At 62.9% G+C, this 24,098-nt stretch overlaps 2 protein-coding genes and 1 non-coding gene across 3 annotated transcripts in view; all 3 read right to left on the bottom strand.

Moving 5' to 3' along the window:
- Positions 1-1,775: 1,775 nt before the first annotated feature.
- On the bottom strand, positions 1,776-6,223 carry RPL10 (ribosomal protein L10). The gene is made up of 6 exons (XM_066984669.1): positions 6,180-6,223; positions 5,511-5,564; positions 5,302-5,414; positions 4,290-4,428; positions 3,692-3,854; positions 1,776-2,074 (listed from the first exon to the last, which is right to left on the bottom strand). Exons 1-6 carry the CDS (start codon positions 6,200-6,202, stop codon positions 1,919-1,921), a joined length of 648 nt encoding a protein of 215 aa, XP_066840770.1. The 5' UTR covers positions 6,203-6,223; the 3' UTR covers positions 1,776-1,918.
- On the bottom strand, positions 4,072-4,217 carry LOC136787537 (small nucleolar RNA SNORA70). Its single transcript, XR_010826927.1, has one exon. It is a non-coding gene; the product is annotated as a small nucleolar RNA SNORA70 (small nucleolar RNA).
- Positions 6,224-11,331: 5,108 nt separating the features above from the next.
- FLNA (filamin A) overlaps positions 11,332-24,098 on the bottom strand; it is a 74,723-nt gene continuing 61,956 nt past the window's right edge. The window contains 7 exon segments of the mRNA XM_066984666.1: positions 11,332-11,596; positions 12,868-13,110; positions 13,982-14,029; positions 14,559-14,732; positions 16,268-16,444; positions 17,692-17,824; positions 22,342-22,457. Of these exon segments, the coding sequence (XP_066840767.1) occupies positions 11,409-11,596; positions 12,868-13,110; positions 13,982-14,029; positions 14,559-14,732; positions 16,268-16,444; positions 17,692-17,824; positions 22,342-22,457 (1,079 nt within the window). The 3' untranslated portion in view covers positions 11,332-11,408.

Raw genomic sequence — 24,098 nt, 5'->3', positions numbered from 1 at the left:
CCCCCATCCCCCATCTGTTTTGGGGGGGGGGGGGTGTCTCAGTATCACTGGGAACCCCCACCCCCCCACACACCCATTTTTGGGGTTCCTGATATCACTGGGACCCCCCCCATCTGTTTCTGGGGGGGGGGGGGGGTCCTGATATCACTGGGGACCCCCCCCCCATGTATTTTGGGGGTTCCTGATATCACTGGGAACCCCCCACCCCCATTTTTGGGGTTCCTGCTATGACTGGGACCCCCCCCAATTTTAAGGGCTCCCACCACCACCAGACCCCCCCCCCCCCCCTTCCCCTTTTTGGGGGTCCCGGGAACCCCCCCCGCCAATTTTGGGGGGCTCCCAATATCACCAGCCCCCCGACCCCCCCAGCCCCACCCATTTTGGGGGTCCCTGATACCCCTCTGTCCCCCCCAAAATTTTGGGGGTTCCTGTTATCTCTGGGGACCCCCCCGCCAAGTTTTGGGGGGGTCCCATTATGACTGGCCCCCCCCCCCCCCCCACGTGCCCATTTTTGGGGGTCCCCACTTCCCCTGTGTGTCCCCCCCCCCTTGAAGCACAAAGGGGGTTCCCCACTCATCGTCATGTCTGTGAATGTGGCTGCTTTTGGGGTTTTTTGGTCTTTTTTACCTTTTTTTTTTTAATGATGCCCCCCCCCGCCCCCCTCCCCCATTGTCCTGCTCCCTGCCCCCCACCCCCTCGCAGGGCTTGTCGGGGTGGGGGGGTCCCCGTTTGTGTGCCCCCCCCCCGTCACCCCGTCTGTTCTGGTCCCTTTGTGTTTTGGGGTTTGGGGGGGGGGGGGGGGGGGATTTGGGGAAATAAAGCAAAAAACTCGTTTTTACTCATTTCAACCCGGCTCTGGAGCCTCGTCTTTTCAACACCCCCCCCCCCCCCCCCAAAAAAAAAAAAAAACCACTGAAGGCCCCCCCCAAAAACCACTGAAGCCACCCCCAAACCCCAGAACCCCCAAACCCCTCAACAGCCCCCCCAAAATACCCCAAAAACTCCTTGATTCCCCCCAAACCGCCCCCAATAAAACCCACAAGACCCCCCCCCCCAAAACCCTAAGCCCCCCAAATCCTCTAATACCTCCCTGAAATCCCTGAACCCCCCCCAAAAAAATCCTCCAATACCCCCAAAAAAACATGCCCCCCCCACCAAAATCTTGAATGCCCCCCCCAAAAAACACTCTCAACCCCCCCCAAAACCTTCAATACCCCCCCAAAAATCCCCAACTCCCCCGACCCCCCGAAAAACCCCTCAATCTCCCCCAAAAACCTCCAACCCCCCCAAAAACCCCTCAATCCCCCCCCCAAATCCTCCAACCCCCCACAAAAAAACCCTCAATCCCCCCAAATCCTCCACCCCCCCAGCCCTTCAATACCCCCAAAACCCTCGAGACTCCCCCAAACTCCCTCAAGACCCCCCCAAAACCCCCCAAAAAACCTCTTGAGAATCCCCGACACCCCCTTAAGACCCTCTAAACCCCCCCCAAAAAACCCTCAATCCCCCCCCAAAAACCTCCAACCCCCCCAAAACCCCTCAACCCCCCCCAAATCCTCCAACCCCCCCCCAAGCCCTTCAATACCCCCCAAAACCCTCTTGAGACTCCCCCAAACCCCCTCAAGCCCCCCCAAACCCCCCCCCCAAAAAACCTCTTGAGACTCCCCGACACCCCCTCAAGACCCTCTAAACCCCCCAAAAATCCCTCAAGCCCCCCCCCCTCAAAATACAAGACCCCCAAATCCCCCCCAAATAAAACCAGGCAGGCAGCGTGCTGTCGAAGGGGGGGCAGCCCCCGACACCTTTATTCCTTCCATTTTTGCGCCCCCCGGCCCAAAAACCGGGGTGGGGCCGACCCCAAGCGCCCCCCCGTACATTTTTGGGGTCGGGGGGGGGGGGTTGAGGTTTCGGGGGGGGGTCAGGCGGCGTGCAGGGCGCGCCAGCGGTCGAGGGGCCCGCGGCTGGGCACGTACTTGACCCCGCAGCCGTCGGGGATGAGGCGCTTCTGGGCCACCATCTCCTCGAAGGCGTCGGCGTTGAACTTGGTGAAGCCCCACTTCTTGGAGATGTGGATCTGGGAGGGGGGTTTTTATTGGGGGGGGTTAAACGGGTTCGGAACCCCCCCGGGGGGGTTTTATGGGGGTCCTCGGGGGGTCCTTGGGGGGGGTTTGGGGTCCTGGGGGCTTTATGGGGGTCCTTGGGGGGTTTTTGGGGGTCCTGGAGAGTGTCCTTGGGGGGCCTGGGGGGCTGGAGGGGGTCCTTGGGGGTCCTGGGGGCTTTATAGGGGTCCTGAGGGGCTGGAGGGGGTCCTTGGGGAGTTTTTGGGGTCCTGGGGGGCTGGAGGGGGTCCTTGGGGGTCTTATGGGGTCCTGGTGGGCTGGGGAGGGGTTATTGGGGGTTTTATGGGGGTCCTTGGGGGGGGGGTTTTGGGGTCCTGGGGGGCTGGAGGGGGTCCTTGGGGGGTTTATGGGGGTCCTTGGGGGGTCTTATGGGGGTCCTGGTGGGCTGGGGAGGGGGTTATTGGGGGTTTTATGGGGGTCCTTGGGGGGTTTTTGGGGTCCTGGGGGGCTGGAGGGGGGGGTCCTTGGGGGGTTTTTGAGGTCCTGGAGGGTCTTATGGGGGTCCTGGGGGGCTGGAGGGTGTCCTTAGGGGTCCTGGGGGGCTGGAGGGGTCCTTGGGGATTTCTGGGGTCCTTGGAGGGGGCCTGGGGGGATCTCATGGGGGTCCTGGGGGGCTGGAGAGTGTCCTTAGGGGGCCTGGGGGGACCTCATGGGGGTCCTGTGGGGCCGGAGGGGGTCCCTGGGGGGCTTTATGGGGGTCCTGGGGGTTTTTGGGGTCCTGGGGGCTGGAGGGGGTCCTTGGGGGGTCTTATGGGGGTCCTGGTGGGCTGGGGAGGGGTTATTGGGGGTTTTATGGGGGTCCTTGGGGGGTTTTTGGGGTCCTGGGGGGCTGGAGGGGGTCCTGGGGGTCCCTAGTACAGTTGGGGGGGGGGGGTCTCATGGGGGTCCTGGGGGGGGTCCTTGCAGGCTGGGGGGTCCGGAGGGGCTGGGGAGGGGTTAATGGGGGTCCCTAATGGGGTTGGGGGGTCTCATGGGGATCCTGGGGGGGTCTTATGGGGGTCCTGGGGGGCTGGGGAAGGGTTTTTGGGGGTCTCATGGGGGTCCTGTGGGCTGGGGGGGGGGTCTTATGGGGGGTTTTGAGGGGGTTGGGGAGGTGTTAATGGGGGTCCTGGGGGGTTAATGGGGTCTCATCGGGGTCCTGGGGGGGGGGGGGGGGGTCTTGTGGGGGTCCTTAGTGGGGTTGGGGGGTCTCATGAGGGTCCCAGGGGGCCGGAGGGGTCCTGGGGGGGGGGTCCTGAGGGGCTGGGGAGGGGTTAATGGGGGTCCTTGGGGGTCCCTAGTGGGCTTGGAGGGGGTCTCGTGGGGGTCCTGGGGGGTTAAAGATTTTTTTTTTTGGGGGGGGGTTAAAGGGTTTTGTAACCCCCCCCGGGGGGGTCCAGGGGGGCATTAACGGGGGTCCTCGGGGGGGGTTAATGGGGTTCTAGGGGTGTTTGTAGGGCCTCGTGGGAGCCCTGGGGCGGTTAAAGGATATTTTTTGGGGGAGGGGGTAAATTTTTGTAACCCCCCTCCACGGTGGGGTAGGGGGAGGTTTTTTTTTTTTTTTTGGGGGGGGGGGTTGGTGGTGGTGTTACCTTCTGGCGCCCGGGGAACTTGAACTTGGCGCGCCGCAGCGCCTCCACCACGTGCTCCTTGTTCTGCACCTTGGTGCGGATGGACATGATGACCTGCCCGATGTGCACCCGCGCCACCGTCCCCTGCGGCTTCCCGAAGGCTCCCCGCATCCCCGTCTGCAGCCTGGGGGGCGCAAATTAAATACGGCCCCCCCCACACCCCCTTTTAACCCCGGGGGGTGTTCGACGTGCCCCCACCCCCTTGGGACGCCCACTGCACCCGCACCGCCGTCCCCTGCGGCTTCCCGAAGGCTCCCCCCGCATCCCCGTCTGCAGCCCGGGGGGGGCCACGAATTAAATATGACCCCCCCCCCCACTTTTTAACCCTGGGGGGGGATGTTAAATGTGCCCCCAGCCCCTTGGGACGCCCGGCGTTGGGGGGGAAGCGCGGGCGCCCCTACACAGCCGGGGGGGGTCGCTGTGCGCAGCCATTGCACGCCGGGGGCCCACGGAGGAAAGGGACCCCGACCGGCTTAATTGGCTGCGGGGGGGGGGGTCACGGGGGTGTAGCCCCCCCCCCCCCCCCCGAAGGGTTTTTTTTTTGGGGGGGGGGTCCGACCTGTCGGCGCCGGCGCAGGAGAGCATCTTGTTGATGCGGATGACGTGGAAGGGGTGGAGGCGCACGCGGATGTGGAAGCCGTCCTTGCCGCAGCTCTTCACCATGTACTTGTTGGCGCAGATGCGGGCGGCTTCCAGGGCTGGGGGGGACAGAAATAATTCGGGGGGGGGGCCAAAATAATTTGGGGGGGGGGGTTAAAAATGATTTGGGGGGGTTCGGTTGAGGTCTGAAGTAGCCGGAGGCAGCCCCGGCGCTCCTGCGGGTGTCCGGCCCCATAGAGGACCCCGTTAAAGCTGAGCCCCCCCCCGGATAATTAAAGCCCCCCCAATAATTAAGGACCCCCCGATAATTAAAGCCCCCCAATAATTAAGGACCCCCCCCAATAATTAAAGCCCCCCCCAATAATTAAGGACCCCCCCCCCCCCAGATAATTAAAGCCCCCCCAATAATTAAGGACCCCCCTGATAATTAAGGACCCCCCAATAATTAAGGACCCCCCCCCGGATAATTAAAGCCCCCCAATAATTAAGGACCCCCCCCCCCAGCATAATTAAAGCCCCCTCCCCAATAATCAAAGCCCTCCCCTCTCCCAGATAATTAAAGCCCTCCTCACATTACTGAAGACCCCCCCCCCCAGCTAATTAAAGCCTCCCCTTCATAATTAAAGCCCCCCACCCCCAAAAATTAAAGCCCCCTCCCATAATTAACCCCCCCCCGTGTAATTAATGCCCTCCCCTGGGTAATTAAAGCACCCCCCCCCCCCGCCGATAACTAAGGCCCCCCAGGATAATTAAGAGCCCCCCCGCCCCCCCCTCAATAAAGCCCCTCCCCCAATAATTAATGCCCCCCAGGATAATTAAGAGCCCTCCCCGATAATTAAAGCCTCCCCTTCATAATGAAGCCCCCTGCCCCCAGGTAATTAAAGCCCCCCGGATACTTAAAGCCCCCCCGGATAATTACAGCCCCCCCAGGATAATTAACGACCCCCCCGATAATTAAGCCCCCCACGCACCCTCGGAGCTGAGCTGCTCGTACTCGTCGGACACCATGTGCCCGCACAGCGGGAACTCGTCCACCTTCGCCTTCTTGCGGCCCAGGTCAAAGATGCGGATTTTGGGGTCTGGGGGGGGCGGGTGTTAGCGGGGGGGGGTCCCTCAGTGCCCCCCCCCGCCCCCCTTTCCCCCCCCGAGGGCTGCTGGGAGCCCCCCGCGCCTTACCGGGCACCCCCTGCAGAAGCGGGACTTGGGGTAGGGCTTGTTCTTGCAGTATCTGTAACTGGGGGGGGGATTAATTAATTTTGGGGGGGTGGGGGGTAAATAATAAAGGGGGTGTTAAAAATAAAGGGGGGTTAAAAATAAAAGGGGGTTAAAAATAAAAGGGGGGTGGAGAAAATAAAAGGGGGGTGGAGAAAATAAAAGGAAGGGGGGGGAATAAAATGGGGGGAGAAATTAAAGGGGGGCAATAAGGTAAAGGAGGGGGCAGAAATTGAAAGGGGGGTCACAAAATTAAAAGGGGGGAGGAAAATAAATGAAGGGGGGCAAATGAGTAAAGGGGGGGCAAATGAGTAAGGGGGGGCAAATGAGTAAGGGGGGGCAAGTCAATACAGGGGGGCAAATAAATGAGGGGGAGGGGGCAAGTAAATACGAGGGGGGGCAAATAAACGAAGGGGAGGGCAAATAAGCGAAAAGGGGGCAAAAAAAAAAACGAGAGGGGGGCAAATAAAGGAGGGAGGAGGGCAAATAAATGAAGGGGGGGCACTTAAATAAAGACCGGGGGCAAACAAAGCGGCCCCCCCCCCCCCCCCAAAGCCTTCAGCCCCCTCCCCCGGCCCAACAGCCCCATGACGTCAAGAGTGACGTCACGCCCCCGCCGTGACGTCACGCCGCTCACCATCGCGCCGGGCGGCGGCCCATGGCGGCTCCGCGCCCGGGGGGGGACCTGGAAAAGAGGAGGGGGCGCGGGTGGGTGCCATGGCAACGCGGTTGCCACGGTAACCGCACTGCCATGGCAACGGGGGGGGGGCCTAGCAACGCCCCCCCCCCCCCGCGCGCGGCCCCGCCGCGGCCCTGCTCTCACCTCGCCGAACGCGAAAGAGAAGGCGGCGGCGCCTGCGCGCTGCTTATATACCTCGCCCCGCCCCCGGCTTCCGGTCACCGCCCCTCAGCTTCCGGCGGCGCTCTAGCCGCGCTCGGAGGACCGGCTTGCGGGTAGTGCGGCGTTCAGCGGTGGCGGCGGCCGGTGACGGCGAAGCGGCGCCGCCCCCGCGGGGTACGGGGGGGGGTTGAGGGGGTCGCGGTGGCGCCGGGCTGTGCGGTGGCGGCTCCGGGAGCCGCGTGCCGACCATAGAGACGCCGGGCGGCGTTCTAGCACTGCCTGGAGCGTAGAGAGGAGAGCGAGCCAATCAGTGAGCGGGATCGGGGAGGCGGGCGGGGTGGGCATGCGCAGTCGCGGTTTCTCGCGGCGCTCTAGCCTCCGCGTGCCACCATAGAGCGCTGCGCGTGCGCAGACGCACGCCCCGCCGCCATCTTGTGCCCTCGACGGCGGTTATGCGCATACGGAGTTCCCGCCTCCCCAGCATGGCCACCGATTGGACGGCGCCAGCTCTTTAATTTACATAGCCCCGCCCCACCCTCACTAAGCAGAACGGAGGGGCGGTCTCTTGCTCATTTGCATACAATTTGCATAAAGCGCGGCGAAACCGCGGGGGGGGGGGGGGGGCTCTGTGACCCAACCCCCCTATAAGGTTCTTCCCATAGCCCCCCCCCCCCTTTGTGCCCTCCCCCGCAGTTCAGTGCGGTTCTTCCCCTTTCCTGCAGGTGTCACCCACGTACAGGTGCTGACCCCCCCCATCGGTTCCCCCCCGCCCCAATATCCCCCCACTGCCCCCCCAAACACCCCCTCAATCCCCCCCCCATAACCCCCTCACCCTAATACCCCGCCCCCAATACCCCACCCCACCATCCCCCCAATATCTTCAATACCCCCCAGACCCCCCAATATCCCACAACCCCCTTATCCCCCCCAATACCCCCAATATCCCCCCCAGACTCCAATATACCCCCCAATATCTCCCCTCAAACCCCAAAGTCCCCCCAATCCCTCATATTATCCCCCCACTACCCCCCCAGTCCCCCGTATCCCCCCACTACCCCCCAGTACCCACCCCGACCCCCCCTAATTCCCCCCCAGCCCCCACTACCCCTCCCCAAATCCCCCCCCCAGACCCAATACCCCCCCCAGCCCCTAATATCCCCCCCACCCTAATATCCCCCCAGCCCCAATATCCCCCCCAGCCCCATTATCCCCCCCCCCAGACCCCAATATCCCCCCCCCAGCCCCATTATCCCCCCCAGACCCCCAATATCCCCCCCAGCCCCATTATCCCCCCCCAGACCCCCAATATCCCCCCCAGCCCCATTATCCCCCCCCAGACCCCAATATCCCCCCCAGCCCCCATTATCCCCCCCGACCCCAATATCCCCCCCAGCCCCCAATATCCCCCCCAGCCCCATTATCCCCCCAGACCCCAATATCCCCCCCCAGCCCCCAATATCCCCCCAACCCATTATCCCCCCCAGACCCCAATATCCCCCCCAGACCCATTATCCCCCCCCCAGCCCCCAATATCCCCCCCAGCCCCCAATATCCCCCCAGACCCATTATCCCCTCCCAGACCCATTATCCCCCCCAGCCCCCAATATCCCCCCAGACCCATTATCCCCCCCCCAGACCCCAATATCCCCCCCAGCCCCATTATCCCCCCCGCAGCCCCCAATATCCCCCCCAGACCCATTATCCCCCCCCAGCCCCCAATATCCCCCCCAGCCCCCAATATCCCCCCCAACCCATTATCCCCCCCCAGCCCCCAATATCCCCCCCCCAGCCCCCAATATCCCCCCCCAGCCCATTATCCCCCCCCAGCCCCCAATATCCCCCCAGACCCCAATATCCCCCCCCAGACCATTATCCCCCCCAGCCCCCAATATCCCCCCCCCAGCCCCCAATATCCCCCCCAACCCATTATCCCCCCCCCAGACCCCAATATCCCCCCCAGCCCCATTATCCCCCCCAGACCCCAATATCCCCCCCCCAGCCCCCAATATCCCCCCCAACCCATTATCCCCCCCAGACCCCAATATCCCCCCCAGCCCCATTATCCCCCCAGACCCCAATATCCCCCCCCCCAGCCCCCAATATCCCCCCCAGACCCCAATATCCCCCCCCAGACCATTATCCCCCCCAGACCCCAATATCCCCCCCAGCCCCATTATCCCCCCCAGACCCCAATATCCCCCCCAGCCCCTAATATCCCCCCCAGACCCCAATATCCCCCCCAGCCCATTATCCCCCCAGCCCCCAATATCCCCCCAACCCATTATCCCCCCCAGACCCCAATATCCCCCCAGCCCCCAATATCCCCCCCAACCCATTATCCCCCCGAGACCCATTATCCCCTCCCAGCCCCCAATATCCCCCCCCCAGCCCCCAATATCCCCCCAACCCATTATCCCCCCAGACCCCAATATCCCCCCAGCCCCATTATCCCCCCAGACCCCAATATCCCCCCCAGCCCCCAATATCCCCCCAACCCATTATCCCCCCCAGCCCCCAATATCCCCCCCAGCCCCATTATCCCCCCCAGACCCCAATATCCCCCCCAGCCCCCAATATCCCCCCCAGACCCCAATATCCCCCCCAGACCATTATCCCCCCCAGACCCCAATATCCCCCCCAGCCCCCAATATCCCCCCCAACCCATTATCCCCCCCAGACCCCAATATCCCCCCAGCCCCATTATCCCCCCCAGACCCCAATATCCCCCCCCCAGCCCCCAATATCCCCCCCAACCCATTATCCCCCCCAGACCCCAATATCCCCCCCAGCCCCCAATATCCCCCCAACCCATTATCCCCCCCCAGACCCCAATATCCCCCCAGACCCATTATCCCCCCAGACCCCAATATCCCCCCCAGCCCCCAATATCCCCCCCAGACCCCAATATCCCCCCAGCCCCCAATATCCCCCCCAACCCATTATCCCCCCCAGACCATTATCCCCCCCAGCCCCCAATATCCCCCCCAACCCATTATCCCCCCCAGCCCCCAATATCCCCCCCAGCCCATTATCCCCCCCAGCCCCCAATATCCCCCCCAGCCCCCAATATCCCCCCCAGCCCATTATCCCCCCCAGCCCCCAATATCCCCCCCCCAGCCCCCAATATCCCCTCCCAGACCCATTATCCCCCCCCAGACCCCAATATCCCCCCCAGCCCCATTATCCCCCCCAGCCCCCAATATCCCCCCCGACCCATTATCCCCCCCCAGCCCCCAATATCCCCCCCAGCCCCATTATCCCCCCCCCAGCCCCCAATATCCCCCCCCAGCCCCATTATCCCCCCCCCAGCCCCCAATATCCCCCCCGACCCCAATATCCCCCCCAGCCCCCAATATCCCCCCCGACCCCAATATCCCCCCAGCCCCCAATATCCCCCCCAGACCCCATTATCCCCCCCGACCCCATTATCCCCCCCCGACCCCATTATCCCCCCCGACCCCATTATCCCCCCCCGACCCCAATATCCCCCCCGACCCCAATATCCCCCCAGCCCCCAATATCCCCCCCAAACCCATTATCCCCCCCAGACCCCAATATCCCCCCCAGCCCCCAATATCCCCCCAACCCATTATCCCCCCCCAGCCCCCAATATCCCCCCCCAGCCCCATTATCCCCCCAGACCCCAATATCCCCCCCAGCCCCCAATATCCCCCCCAGCCCCCAATATCCCCCCCAACCCATTATCCCCCCCAGACCCCAATATCCCCCCCCAGCCCCATTATCCCCCCCAGACCCCAATATCCCCCCCAGCCCCCAATATCCCCCCAACCCATTATCCCCCCCAGACCCCAATATCCCCCCAGCCCCCAATATCCCCCCAACCCATTATCCCCCCCCAGACCCCAATATCCCCCCAGACCCATTATCCCCCCCAGACCCCAATATCCCCCCAGCCCCCAATATCCCCCCCAGACCCCAATATCCCCCCCAGCCCCCAATATCCCCCCCAACCCATTATCCCCCCCAGACCATTATCCCCCCAGCCCCCAATATCCCCCCCAACCCATTATCCCCCCCAGCCCCCAATATCCCCCCCAGCCCATTATCCCCCCCAGCCCCCAATATCCCCCCAGCCCCCAATATCCCCCCCCCAGCCCATTATCCCCCCCAGCCCCCAATATCCCCCCCAGCCCCCAATATCCCCTCCCAGACCCATTATCCCCCCCAGACCCCAATATCCCCCCAGCCCCATTATCCCCCCCCAGCCCCCAATATCCCCCCGACCCATTATCCCCCCAGCCCCCAATATCCCCCCCAGCCCCATTATCCCCCCCCCAGCCCCCAATATCCCCCCCAGCCCCATTATCCCCCCAGCCCCCAATATCCCCCCCGACCCCAATATCCCCCCCAGCCCCCAATATCCCCCCCGACCCCAATATCCCCCCCAGCCCCCAATATCCCCCCAGACCCCAATATCCCCCCCGACCCCATTATCCCCCCCCGACCCCATTATCCCCCCCGACCCCATTATCCCCCCCCGACCCCATTATCCCCCCCGACCCCAATATCCCCCCCGACCCCAATATCCCCCCCAGCCCCCAATATCCCCCCCAAACCCATTATCCCCCCCCAGCCCCCAATATCCCCCCCCCAGCCCCCAATACCCCCCCCCCCCCAGACCCCAATACCCCCCCCCCAGACCCCAATACCCCCCCCCAGACCCCAATCCCCCCCCCAGCAGACACAGGGCCGCGCGGAAGCAGAACGAGTTTTTATTGGGGTTCATCGCCCCCCCCCCCCACCCCCCATCCCCGGTTCTCCCCAGGGTCAGGCGGGGAGGGGGTGGGGGGGGAGGAGGAGGAGGAGGAGGAGGGGGGGCAGCGCTGAGTACCAGCGAGCCCCCCCCCGTTACAAAAAAATTAAAATAAAATAAAGAAAAAAAAATAAAAAAAATTCGGCGTGGGGGGGGGGGGGGGGAAGCGGAATGGAGGGGGGGGGGGAGTAGTGAGGGTGGGGGGGTGCGGTGGTGGTTTTTTTGAGGGGGGGGGGTCGGGGGGGCGGTGCTCAGGGCACGGAGAGGTGGAAGGGGCTGTGGGGCACGTGCTGGTCGCCCCACTTGAGCACCAGGACGTAGTCGCCGCGCTCGCGCAGGAGGTAGCCCACGCTGTACAGCTGGTGGCCCAGGTGCTTCACCACCAGCTCCTCGCACGGCGCCCGCGGGCCCTGCACCCCCACCAGCAGCATGTTGTTCCCTGCGGGGGGGGGGCACAAATGAGGGGGGCTCCCCGAAACAGCGGGGGCTCCCCCAAATAGCGGGGGCCCCCACCCCAAGGTGATGCCCCCAGTAGGAGGGATGGCGGAGTGAGGAACCCAGACCCTGAAATGGACCCGAAGCAGCCCCCCCAAAGCCATTTAACCCCCCCAAAAAGCCATTTAACCCCCCAAAGCCATTTAACCCCCCCAAAAGTCAATTAACCCCTCCCAAGTCAATTTACCCCCCCAAAATTACCCCCCTCAAAGCCAAGTCCCCAAAAGCCTTGTAACCCCCCCAAAAGTAGCCCCCCAAAGCCACTTAACCCCCCCAAAGTCATTTAACCCCCCCCCCGAAGCCATTTAACCTCCCCCAAAACCACCCCCCCTCCCCCCAAAACCAACTCCCCGAAAGTCTTATAACCCCCCCCCCAAAAGTCAGAAAGGGGGGGACCCCGAAAGCAGGGGGAGACCCCAAAATATGAAGAGGACCCCGAAATGTGGCGTTGGGGGGCCCAGAAGCAGGGGGACCCCAGAAGCGGGGGGACCCAGAAGCAAAGGGGGGAGCCTAGAAGCAGGGGGGTCCAGAAGCAGGGGGAGACCCCAGAAGCAAGGGGGGACCCCAGAAGCGGGGGGTGTCCAGAAGCGGGGGGGACCCCAGAAGCAAGGGGGGACCTCACAAGCAAGGGGGGACCCCAGAAGCGGGGGGGAGCCCAGAACCAGGGGGGGGACCCAGAAGCAAGGGGGGACCCCAGAAGCAGGGGGGGACCCAGAAGCAGGGGGGGGACCCCAGAAGTGGGGGGGGGGGGGCCCAGAAGCAGGGGGGACCCCAGAACCGGGGGGGGACCCCAGAAGCAAGGGGGGGTCCAGAAGCGGGGGGGGACCCCAGAACCAGGGGGGGACCCCAGAAGCAAGGGGGGACCCCGAAGCAAGGGGGGACCCCAGAAGCAAGGGGGGACCCCAGAAGCAAGGGGGACCCCAGAAGCAAGGGGGGACCTCACAAGCAAGGGGGGAACCCAGAAGCGGGGGGGGACCCCAGAAGCAAGGGGGGACCCCAGAAGCAGGGGGGACCCCAGAAGCAGGGGGGACCTCACAAGCAAGGGGGGACCCCAGAAGCGGGGGGGGAGCCCAGAAGCAAGGGGGGTCCAGAAGCAGGGGGAGCCCAGAAGCAGGGGGGACCTCACAAGCAAGGGGGGACCCCAGAAGGGCGGGGGGACCCTAAAATATTGGGGGGCACCCCAAAATACGGGGGGCACCCCGAAAGCGCCCGTACCCGCCTTGCTGCAGTCGACGGTGAAGGAGTTCTTCTGGCCCACGAAGGCTTTGCTGAGCCCCAGCCCCTTGGCCACCACCTTGGAGGCGTCCGAAAATTTGGGGCCGCCTGCGGGGGCCCCCCCCAGCACCCGCCGCCGCCGCCGCCGCCGGGGGCCGCCCCCACGGCCGGCACCGGGGCCCCCGGCGTCCACCAGCACCGAGGAGCTCTCGCGCAGGCTGTGGCTGCTCACTAAGCGGGGGCCTGTGGGGGGGGGGGAAACGGGTTAAAAATGGGGAAATCGGCCCAAAAAATGTGCCCTGAAATGGGAGCGGCGCCCCCCCCCCCCCCTCCAAAAAACACCGGGTTGGCCTCAAAGCTTCCTGCCCCCCCCCCCCCAAGGCTCAGCACAGCCCCCATATTCCTTCCACCTACTTAAGTGCCCCCCAAACCCCTCCTGCCCCCCGAACCCTGCCCTGAGCCCCCCAATTTCCACCCCAAATCCCCCCCAAATCCCGGGTTTCCTCCCCAAAATGCCCCCCTTCCCCCCCAGTTTATCCCCTAAATACCCCCAACCCCCCAATTCCCCCCAAATCCCCCCACGCCCCCTGATTTCCCCCCCTAAACTCCCCCCCCAATTTCCCCCTAAATCACCCCCACCTCCCCAAATTTCCACCCTAAATTCCCCCAAACCCCCCAATTTCCCCCCCCAAGCCCCCAAACCCCCCAATTCCACCCTAAATCCCCTGCGAGTCCCCAAATTTCCCCCCAAAATCACCCGAGTCCCCAAATTCCCACCCTAAATCCCCCCAAATCTCCCCAATTCCCCCCCCCAAGCCCCCCAACCACCCCCCCCCCCAACCGCCCCCAAATCCCCCCAAACCCCCCCCAGCCCCCCCCCCCCCCCCCCCCCGGTGATCTTGGCCTTGAAGGGGCTGCCGGCGATGTGGTGGGGCCCCCCTAACACCCCCAAATCCCCCCCAATGCCCCCCTAACAGCCCCAAATCCCCCCCAACCCCCCCAACTCCCCCAAAATCCCCCCCAACGCCCCCCTAACGCCCCCAAATCCCCCCCATTGCCCCCCTAACACCCCCTCGACCCCCCAAATCCCCCCCAACCCCCCAGCCCCCCCTACCGGTGATCTTGGCCTTGAAGGGGCTGCCAGCGATGTGGTGGGGCCCCCCTAACACCCCCAAATCCCCCCAACTCCCCCAAAATCACCCCCAACGCCCCCTAACGCCCCCAAAATCCCCCCAACCCCCCCCCCCCCAAATCCCCCCCCATTGCCCCCCTAACACCCCCCCCCCAACCCCCCCCAAATCCCCCCCCCCCCAATGCCCCCAGCCCCTCCCCTACCAGTGATCTTGGCCTTGAAGGGGCTGCCAGCAATGCAGTGGGACCCCCTAACACCCCCAAATCCCCCCAATGCCCCCCTAACACCCCCAAATCCCCCCCAAAATCCCCCCAAATCACCCGAAATCCCCCCAACGCCTACCCAACCCCCCCAGCCCCCCCTACCGGTGATCTTGGCCTTGAAGGGGCTGCCGGCGATGTGGTGGGGCCCCCTAACACCCCCAAATCCCCCGAAATCCCCCCAAACACCCCCAAATCCCCCCCAAATCCCCCAAAATCCCCCCAATGCCCCCTAATGCCCCCAAATCCCCCCACCGGTGATCTTGGCCTTGAAGGGGCTGCCGGCGATGTGGTGGGGCCCCCGAACTTGATGGCGATGAGGTAGCTGCCGGGGGCCATGGGGGTGTAGGTGACGCGGCAGCCCTCGGCGCACTCCTCGCACTCCATCTTCACCTTGGACGGGCCGTCGATGGTGATGGCCAACGCCCCCGGGCCCGCCTTCGACGTGTTCACCACGAACTCCGCCGGGGAGCCTGCGGGGGGGGAAAAACGGGGGGTTTTGGGGGGTGGGGGCACGAGGGGGTCAACGGTAAGGAGACGGACCCGTTGGGACCCCAAATCCGTGGGGAGCCCGACGTTGTAGGAGCCCAAATCCATGGGGAGCCCGATCCCATGAGGGGGCTGATCCCACAGGGACCCCAAATCCATTGGGAACCCAACACCGCGGGGACCCCAAATCCATGGGGAGACAGATTCGTGGGGACCCCAAATCCATGGGGAGGCTGATCCCACAGGGACCCCAAATCCATGGGGGAACCCAACACTGTGGGGACCCCAAATCTGTGGGGAGCCCAACATTGTAGGATTGCAAATCCATGGGGAACCCAACACCGCGGGGACCCCAAATCCATGGGGAGACCGAATTCGTGGGGACCCCAAATCCATGGGGAGGCTGATCCCACAGGGACCCCAAATCTATGGGGAACCCGACACTGGAGGATCCCAAATTCAGGAGGACCCCAAATCTCCAGGACCCCAACCCCACAGTGATCCCAACGCCACAGGGACCCCAAATCTCCAGGAACCCAGCCGGATGAAGATCCCAAATCCATGAGGACCCCCAAGTCCATAGGGACCCCAAATCCATGGGGGCCCCAAATCTCCAGGACTCCAACCCGATGAAGATCCCAAATCCATGGGGACCCCAAATCTCCAGGACCCTAACCCGATGAGGACCCCAAATCCGCCAGAACCCAACACCTCAAGGACCCCAACGCCACAAGGACCCCAAATCTCCAGGACCCCAACCCCATGCAGGACCCTAACCTGATGAGGACCCCAAATCCACCAGAACCCAACGCCACAGGGACCCCAAATCGCCAGGACCCCAACCCCACAGCGACCCCAATGCCACAGGGACCCCAAATCTCCAGGAACCCAGCTGGATGAAGATCCCAGATCCATGGGGACCCCAAGTCCATAGGGACCCCAAATCCATGGGGACTCCAACCCCATGCAGGACCCTAACCTGATGAAGACCCCAAATCCATGGGGACCCCAACCCCACAGGGACCCCAAATCTCCAGGAACCCAACCCAAAGAAGATCCCAAATCCATGGGGACCCCAACCCCACAGGGACCCCAAATCTCCAGGAACCCAACCTGATGAAGATCCCAAATCTATGGGGACCCCAAATCTCCAGGATCCTAACCTGATGAGGATCCCAAATCCACCAGAGCCCAACGCCACAGGGACCCCAAATCTCCAGGAACCCAGCCAGATGAAGATCCCAAATCCATGGGGACCCCCAAATCACCAAGACCCCAACCCCCATGCAGGACCCTAACCTGATGAGGACCCCAAATCCACCAGAACCCAATGCCACAGGGACCCCAAATCTCCAGGAACCCAGCTGGATGAAGATCCCAGATCCATGGGGACCCCAAGTCCATAGGGACCCCAAAGTCCATGGGGACCCCAAGACAATGCAGGACCCAACGCCACAAGGACCCCTACGCCACAAGGACCCCAACGCCACAAGGACCCCCCAACCCCCCGGCCCCGTACCTGTGGTGCCGCCCTCGAGGCCGGGCCCGTAGGCGGACACGAGGCCGGGGTCCCCGGCCTGCCCCGGCTCGCCCACGCGCACCTTGAAGGGGCTGCCGGGGATGTGGGCGCCGTCGAACTTGACGTCGATGGAGTAGACGCCGTTCTCCCGCGGGATGAAGCGCACCGCGTACTTGTCTGGGGGGGGCGGGGGGGGGGGACAGGGGGACGGGGGGGGGGGCACGGGGGTCAGCACGGACCCCCCCGAACCCCAAAAGCAGTCCCCGGCCTCGTGGCGGCCCCAAAAAGCCCGAGCCGTTGACCCCAAGGGGGAGGCTGTGGGTTGACCCCAAAAAAGACCCCCCAAAAAAACCCATAGGAGAACCCCCCCCGGACACCCCCCAAAGTCCCCTGGACCTCCCCCCAGACCCCCCTGGACCCCAAAAAGGACCCCCCCGGACCCTAAAAGCAGCCCCCAGCCTCGTGGCGGCCCCAAAAAGTCCGAGCCGTTGACCCCAAGGGGGAGGCTGTGGGTGGCCCTAAGACGTAGACCCCCCCCAAAAAAACCCCATAGGAGCCCCCCCAGACCCTACAGAGCCCCCCCCCGGCGGGGGCCCTAAATCCTCCAATGGGCCCCACAAGGGGCGTGGGGTTCCCCAAAGCCCCCCAGGCTCTGCAGGGCACCCCAAAACCCCCCCCAGAAGCCCCAAAGGGCTCCCTAAAGCCCCCCCAGGAGCCCCCCATGGAACATGGGGCACCCCAAAGCCCCCCCAGAAGCCCCAAAGGGCTCCCTAAAGCCCCCCCCAGGAGCTCCCCATGATCCATGGGGCACCCCAAAGCCCCCCCAGAAGCCCTATAGGGCTCCCTAAAGCCCCCCATGATCCATGGGGCACCCCAAAGCCCCCCCTAAAACCCCAAAGGGCTCCCTAAAGCCCCCCCAGGAGCCCCCCATGATCCATGGGGCACCCCAAAGCCCCCCCTAGAAGCCCTATAGGGCTCCCCAAAGCCCCCCATGATCCATGGGATCCCCCAAATCCCCCCCCCAAAACCCCGTAGAGCTCCTTAGAGCCCCCCTGGAGCCCCCCATGGAACACGGGGGCACCCCAAAGGGCTCCCTAAAGCCCCCCAGGAGCCCCCCATGGAACATGGGGGCACCCCAAAGCCCCCCCTAGAAGCCCTATAGGGCTCCCTAAAACCCCCCCATGACCCATGTGGGGCACCCCAAAACCCCAGCACGGGGGGGGGGGCACCGAGAGCCCCTCCCCAGCCCCGCCCCCCAAAAAAATCCAGGTGTGGGGTGGGGGAATCGTGCCCCTCTCCCCCCCACAGCACCCCAAAAAATCCCCTATAGCGGGGTGTGGGGGGGTCCTGCGGGGCAGGGGGTGAGGGGGGGGTCCTGGGGGGATCCAGGGGGGTCCCGGGGGGGTCCCGGGGGGTCCCCTCACCTTCGGTGACCTCGGAGATGTGGCACTCCTCCAGGGCGCCCGAGGGGCTGTGCACCTTGGCGTCCAGCACCCCCTTGGCCCCGTTGAGGCTGACGGCGAAGGAGGCCGGCTGGTGGACCTTGAGGCCGGACTCCTGGGGGGGCACAGAGCGTTATGGGGGGGGGGGGGGCGCCCCCAAATTTATACAACCCCCTCCCGAGGGCGGGGGGGGGGGGAGGGGGATAGGAAGGGAAGGAGCGCGGAATCCTGCCCCAAATCGTCCCCCAAGGCACCCCGAAATCCCGCCCCAAATCAACCCCAAAATCCTGCCCCAAACAACCCCAAAATCCTGCCCCAAATCACCCCCAAATCCTGCCCCAAACAACCCCAAAATCCTGCCCCAAATCCTGCCCCAAATCCTGCCCCTAACAACCCCAAAATCCTGCCCCAAATCCTGCCCCAAATCACCCCAAAATCCTGCCCCAAATCACCCCAAAATCCTGCCCCAAATCACCCCAAAATCCTGCCCCAAATCCTGCCCCAAATCCTGCCCCTAACAACCCCAAAATCCTGCCCCAAATCACCCCAAAATCCTGCCCCTAAGAACCCCAAAATCCTGCCCCTAAGAACCCCAAAATCCTGACCCAATTCCTGCCCCAAATCCTGCCCCTAACAACCCCAAAATCCTGCCCCAAATCACCCCCAAAATCCTGCCCCAAATCAACCCCAAATCACCCCAAAACCCTGCTCCAAAACCTGACACAAATCACCCCAAAATCCTGCCCCAAACAACCCCAAAATCCTGTCCCAAATCATCCCAAAATCATGTCCCCAAACCACCCTAAATCCTGCCCCAAATCACCCCAAAATCCTGCCCCAAATCACCCCCAAGGAACCCCAAAATCCTGCCCCCCAAAAAAACAAAATCCTGCCCCAAATCACCCCAAAACCCTGCTCCAAAACCTGTCCCAAATCACCCCCAAAATCCTGCCCTAAAACTTGCCCCAGATCACCCCAAATCCTGTCCCAAATCACCCCAAAATCCTGCCCCAAACAACCCCAAATCCTGCCCCTAAATCCTGCCTCTACGTCACCCAAAATCCTGCCCCCAACTGCTGCCCCAAATCGCCCCAAAATCCTGCCCTAAATCTACCCCAAAATCATACCCCAAACAACCCCAAATCCTGCCCTAAATCCTGTCCCAAATCACACCAAAACCTGCCCCAAATCACCCCATATTACCCCAAAATCCTGCCCCAAACAACCCCAAAAACTGCCCTAAATCCTGTCCCAAATCCTGCCCCAAACCACCCCAAAACCTGCCCCAAATCACCCCAAAATCCTGCCCCCAAACCTGCCCCAAACAACCCCAAAATCCTGCCCCAAATCACCCCAAAATCCTCACCCCAAATAATTCAGGGGGGACGAACACCCCCAAAATAACCCGGGGGGGGGACAAACACCCCCAAATCCCCCCCCCAAACATCCCCTGGGGGGGCGATCCCCCCAAAACCCTCCCCCTAAAGTCCCGGGGGGGCTTCCGCACCCCAAAAATCCCCCCCATACACCTTGGGGGGGGTCACCCCCAAAACAACCCCTTGGGGGGGGGCCCGCACCCCAAAACGCCCCCGGCGGGGATCTGCACCCCAAGATCCCCACCTGGGGGGGCTCCGCACCCCGAGACCCCCCCCCCGGGGAGACCCCAAAACCCCGCTCTGGGGATCCCCCAAAATATTGGGGGGGGGGTCCCCAAGGACATGGGGGGGGTCCCCCAAAACACGAGGGGGTCCCCAAAAACACGGGGGGGGTCTCCCAAGGGGGTGGGGAGGGATTTGGGGTGTGGGCCCCCCCCCCCCCCATCCCACCCAGCACCCCACTTACCTTATGGGGCCGCGGGGCTCAGCGGGGGAGAACGGGGGTCCCGGCCCCCGGTTTTGGGGTGCGGGGGGGGCCCTGGGGGGGCCGTTCTGCCCCGCTGAGGCCCGGCCGGCCCCGGTGGCCCCCCCCAGATTTTGGGGGGAGGGGGGGTCTGTTAATAGCCTTTAAAAGAGGCACGGGAGAAGACCCCCGGGGGGGCGCCCGGGCAGCGCAGGGACCCCACCACCCCCTATAGAGCTGCGGTGACCCTACAGGCACCCCTAAACTGCATTAGGGCCCTATAGGCACCCCTAAACCCCATTGGGGCCCTATAGAGCTGCGGTGACCCTACAGGCACCCCTAAACCCCACTGGGGCCCTATAGGCACCCCTAAACCCCATTGGGGCCCTATAGAGCTGCGGTGACCCTATAGGCACCCCTAAACCCCATTGGGGCCCTATAGAGCTGCGGTGACCCTACAGGCACCCCTAAACCCCACTGGGGCCCTATAGGCACCCCTAAACCCCACTGGGGCCCTATAGAGCTGTGCTGACCCTATAGGCACCCCTAAACCCCACTGGGGCCCTATAGAGCTGTGCTGACCCTACAGGCACCCCTAAACCCCATTGGGGCCCTATAGAGCTGTGCTGACCCTATAGGCACCCCTAAACCCCACTGGGGCCCTATAGAGCTGTGCTGACCCTATAGGCACCCCTAAACCCCATTGGGGCCCTATAGAGCTGTGCTGACCCTATAGGCACCCTCAAACCCCGTTAGGGCCCTATAAAGCTGCGGTGACCCTATAGGCCCCCCTAAACCCCATTAGGGTCCTATAGAGCTGTGCTGACCCTATACGCACCCCTAAACCCCATTAGGGCCCTATAGATCTGCAGTAACCCTATAGGCCCCCCTAAACCCCATTAGGGCCCTATAGAGCTGTGCTGACCCTATAGGCACTCCTAAACCCTGTTAGGGCACTATAGACACCCCTAAACCCCATTGGGACCCTACAGGCCCCCCTAAACCCCATTAGGGCCCTATAGGGCTGTGCTAACCCTATAGGCACCCTTAAACCCCATTAGGACCCTATAGAGCTGTGGTGATCCTATAGGCCCCCCTAAACCCCATTGGGGCCCTACAGAGCCCTCCTGCCCCTTGACACCCCACTAGAGGCCCTATTGATGTCTTATCGAGGCCCTATAGAGGCTGTCTGCCCCTTGAGGCCCTATTGTGGCCCTATAGAGGCCCTCGTGCCCCTCGAGGCCCTGTAGAGGCCCTATCACAGCCCTACGGAGGCCCTATGGAGCCCTCCTGCGCCTGGAGGCCCTATGGAGGTTCTCCTGCCCCCAGAGGCCCTACAGAGGCCCTATGGAGGCCCTATTGAGCCCTATGGAGGCCCTATAGAGGTTCTCCTGCCCCTAGAGGCCCTATAGAGGCCCTACAGCACCCTCCTGCCCCCGGAGGCCTTATGGAGGCCCCATGGAGACCCTATTAGAGGCCCTACAGAGGCCCTATAGAAGTTCTCCTGCCCCTGGAGGCCCTACGGAAGCCCTACAAAACCCTCCTGCCCCTGGTGGCCCTATAGAGGCCCTATGGAGGTTCTCCTGCCCCTGGAGGCCCTACAGAGGCCCTATAGAGGCCCTACAGCACCCTCCTGCCCCTGGAGGCCCTATGGAGGCCCTATAGAGATTCTCCCGCCCCTGGAGGCACTATGGAGGCCCTATAGAGGCCCTACGGAGGCCCTATAGCACCCTCCTGCCCCTGGAGGCCCTATGGAGGCCTTACAGAGGCCCTACAGAACATTCCTGCCCCCGGAGGCCCTATAGAGGCCCTACAGCACCCTCCTGCCCCTGGAGGCCCTATGGAGGCCCTATGGAGGTTCTCCTGCCCCTGGAGGCCCTATGGAGGCCCTATAGAGGCCCTATAGAGGCTCTACGGCACCCTCCTGCCCCTGCAGGCCCTACAGCACACTCCTGCCCCCGGAGGCCCTATGGAGGCCCTATGGAGGTTCTCCTGCCCCTGGAGGCCCTATGGAGGCCCTATAGAGGTTCTCCTGCCCCTGGAGGCCCTATGGAGGCCCTATAGAGGCCCTACGGAGGCCCTACTGCACCCTCCTGCCCCTGGAGGCCCTACAGCACACTCCTGCCCCCGGAGGCCCTATGGAGGCCCTATGGAGGCCCTATGGAGGTTCTCCTGCCCCTGGAGGCCCTATAGAGGCCCTACGGAGGCCCTACGGAGGCCCTACAGCACCCTCCTGCCCCTGGAGGCCCTATGGAGGCCCTATGGAGGTTCTCCTGCCCCTGGAGGCCCTATAGAGGCCCTACGGAGGCCCTACAGAGGCCCTATAGCACCCTCCTGCCCATAGAGGCCCTATGGAGGTTCTCCTGCCCCTGGAAGCCCTACGGAGACCCTACAGCACCCTCCTGCCCCCGGAGGCCCTATAGAGGCTCTACGGAGGCCCTACAGCACCCTCCTGCCCCTGGAGGCCCTATGGAGGTTCTCCTGCCCCCGGTGGCCCTATGGAGGCCCTACAGAGGCCCTATAGAGATTCTCCTGCCCCTGGAGGCCCTACGGAGGCCCTACAGAGGCCCTACAGCACCCTCCTGCCCCCGGAGGCCCTATGGAGCCCTATGGATGCCCTGTAGAGGCCTTACGGAGGCCCTATAGTGGCTCTACAGCACCCTCCTGCCCCCGGAGGCCCTACGGAGGTTCTCCCGCCCCTGGAGGCCCTACGGAGGCCCTATAGAGGCCCTATAGAGGCCCTATGGAGCCCTGCGGAGCCCTGCGGGCCGGGGCCTTCTCCCAGTGCCTCACCTGAAGGCTAGAAACAGTGAGGCGCCGCGCCGCGTCGCAGGGCGAGGAGGCCGACACCACGAAGGGGCTGTCGGGGACGTGCTCCTCGTTGAACTTCACCGACACCTCGTAGTCGCCTGCGGGGTCGGCAACGGGGGCGTTAGCGGGGGGGCCGTTAACGGGAGGGGTAGTTAACGGGAGGGGTCGTTAACGGGAGGATCGGTGATAGGGCACTCGTTGATGGGTTCCTTAATGGGGGGGCTCGTAATAGGGCACTCATTGATGGGGTTCAGAAATGGGGTTTCAGTAACGGGGGTCCTCAACGGGAGGCTCGTTAATAGGGCACTCGTTAATGGGGTTCGTAAATGGGGTTTCAGTAACGGGGGTCCTCAATGGGAGGCTCATTATAGGGCACTCATTAACGGGGTTCGTTAATGGGGTTTCAGTAACGGGCATCCTTAACGGGAGGCTCATTAATAGGGCACTCATTAATGGGGTTCGTAAATGGGGTTTCAGTAGCGGCAGTCCTCAACGGGAGGCTCGTTAATAGGGCACTCGTTAATGGGGTTCGTTAATGGGGGGGCTCGTAATAGGGCACTCGTTAACGGGGTTCAGAAATGGGGTTTCAGTAACGGGGGTCCTTAACAGGAGGCTCATTAATAGGGCGCTCGTTAATGGGGTTCGTAAATGGGGTTTCAGTAAAGGGCATCCTTAACGGGAGGCTCATTAATAGGGCACTCATTATTGGCAATCGTAAACGGGGTCCTCAACGGGAGGCTCATTAATAGGGCACTCATTAATGGGGTTCACAAATGGGGTTTCAGTAACAGGGGTCCTCAACGGGAGGCTCGTTAATAGGGCACTCGTTAATGGGGTTCGTTAATGGGGGGGCTCGTAATAGGCACTCATTAATGGGGTTCGTAAATGGGGTTTCAGTAATGGGGGTCCTCAACGGGAGGCTCGTTAATAGGGCACTCATTAATGGGGTTCGTTAATGGGGTTTCAGTAACGGGCGGCTCGTTAATAGGGCACTCATTAATGGGGTTCGTAAATGGGGTTTCAGTAACAGGGGTCCTCAATGGGAGGCTCATTAATAGGGCACTCATTAATGGGGTTCGTAAATGGGGTTTCAGTAACGGGGGTCCTTAACGGGAGGCTCGTTAATAGGGCACTCATTTATGAAGTTCATAAATGGGGTTTCATTAATGGGGCTCCTATTAATAGGGCATTTATTAATGGGGCTCCCTAATGGGGGTCTCATTAATAGGGCACTTATTAATGGGGTCTCGTTAATGGGGCTCCTTAATAGAGCACTCGTTATTGGGGTTCATAAACGGGGGGCTCATTAATGGGGGGTCATTAACAGAGGGCTTGTTAATAGGGCTCTCATTAATGGGATTCGTAAAAGGGGTTCATAAACAGGGGGCTATTAATGGGGCTCACTATCAGGGCACTCGTTAACAGGGGCTCGTTAATGAGGCTCATTAATGGGGAGCTCCTTAATGGGGCTCATTAATGGGGAGCTCATCAAAAGGGCTCCTTAACCAGGGGGCTCATTAATGGGGCTCATTAAGAGGGTTAATGGGGATGGGATTAATGGGGACAACAGGGACAGGGTTAATGGGGACGGGATTAATGGGGGACAGGATTAATGGGGTTACCAGGGATGGGATTAATGGGGGACGAGGTTTCCGAGGTTAACGGGGATGGGATTAATGGGGTTACCAAGGATGGGATTAATGGGGCTACTGGGGACGGGATTAGTGGGGACAACAGGG

This window comes from Anser cygnoides, chromosome 29, assembly GCF_040182565.1.
Source record: "Anser cygnoides isolate HZ-2024a breed goose chromosome 29, Taihu_goose_T2T_genome, whole genome shotgun sequence".
NCBI classification, from domain to species: Eukaryota; Metazoa; Chordata; class Aves; order Anseriformes; family Anatidae; genus Anser; species Anser cygnoides.
Note: the sequence above shows the minus strand (reverse complement) of the source record. Positions and strands in the feature narration are given on the sequence as shown.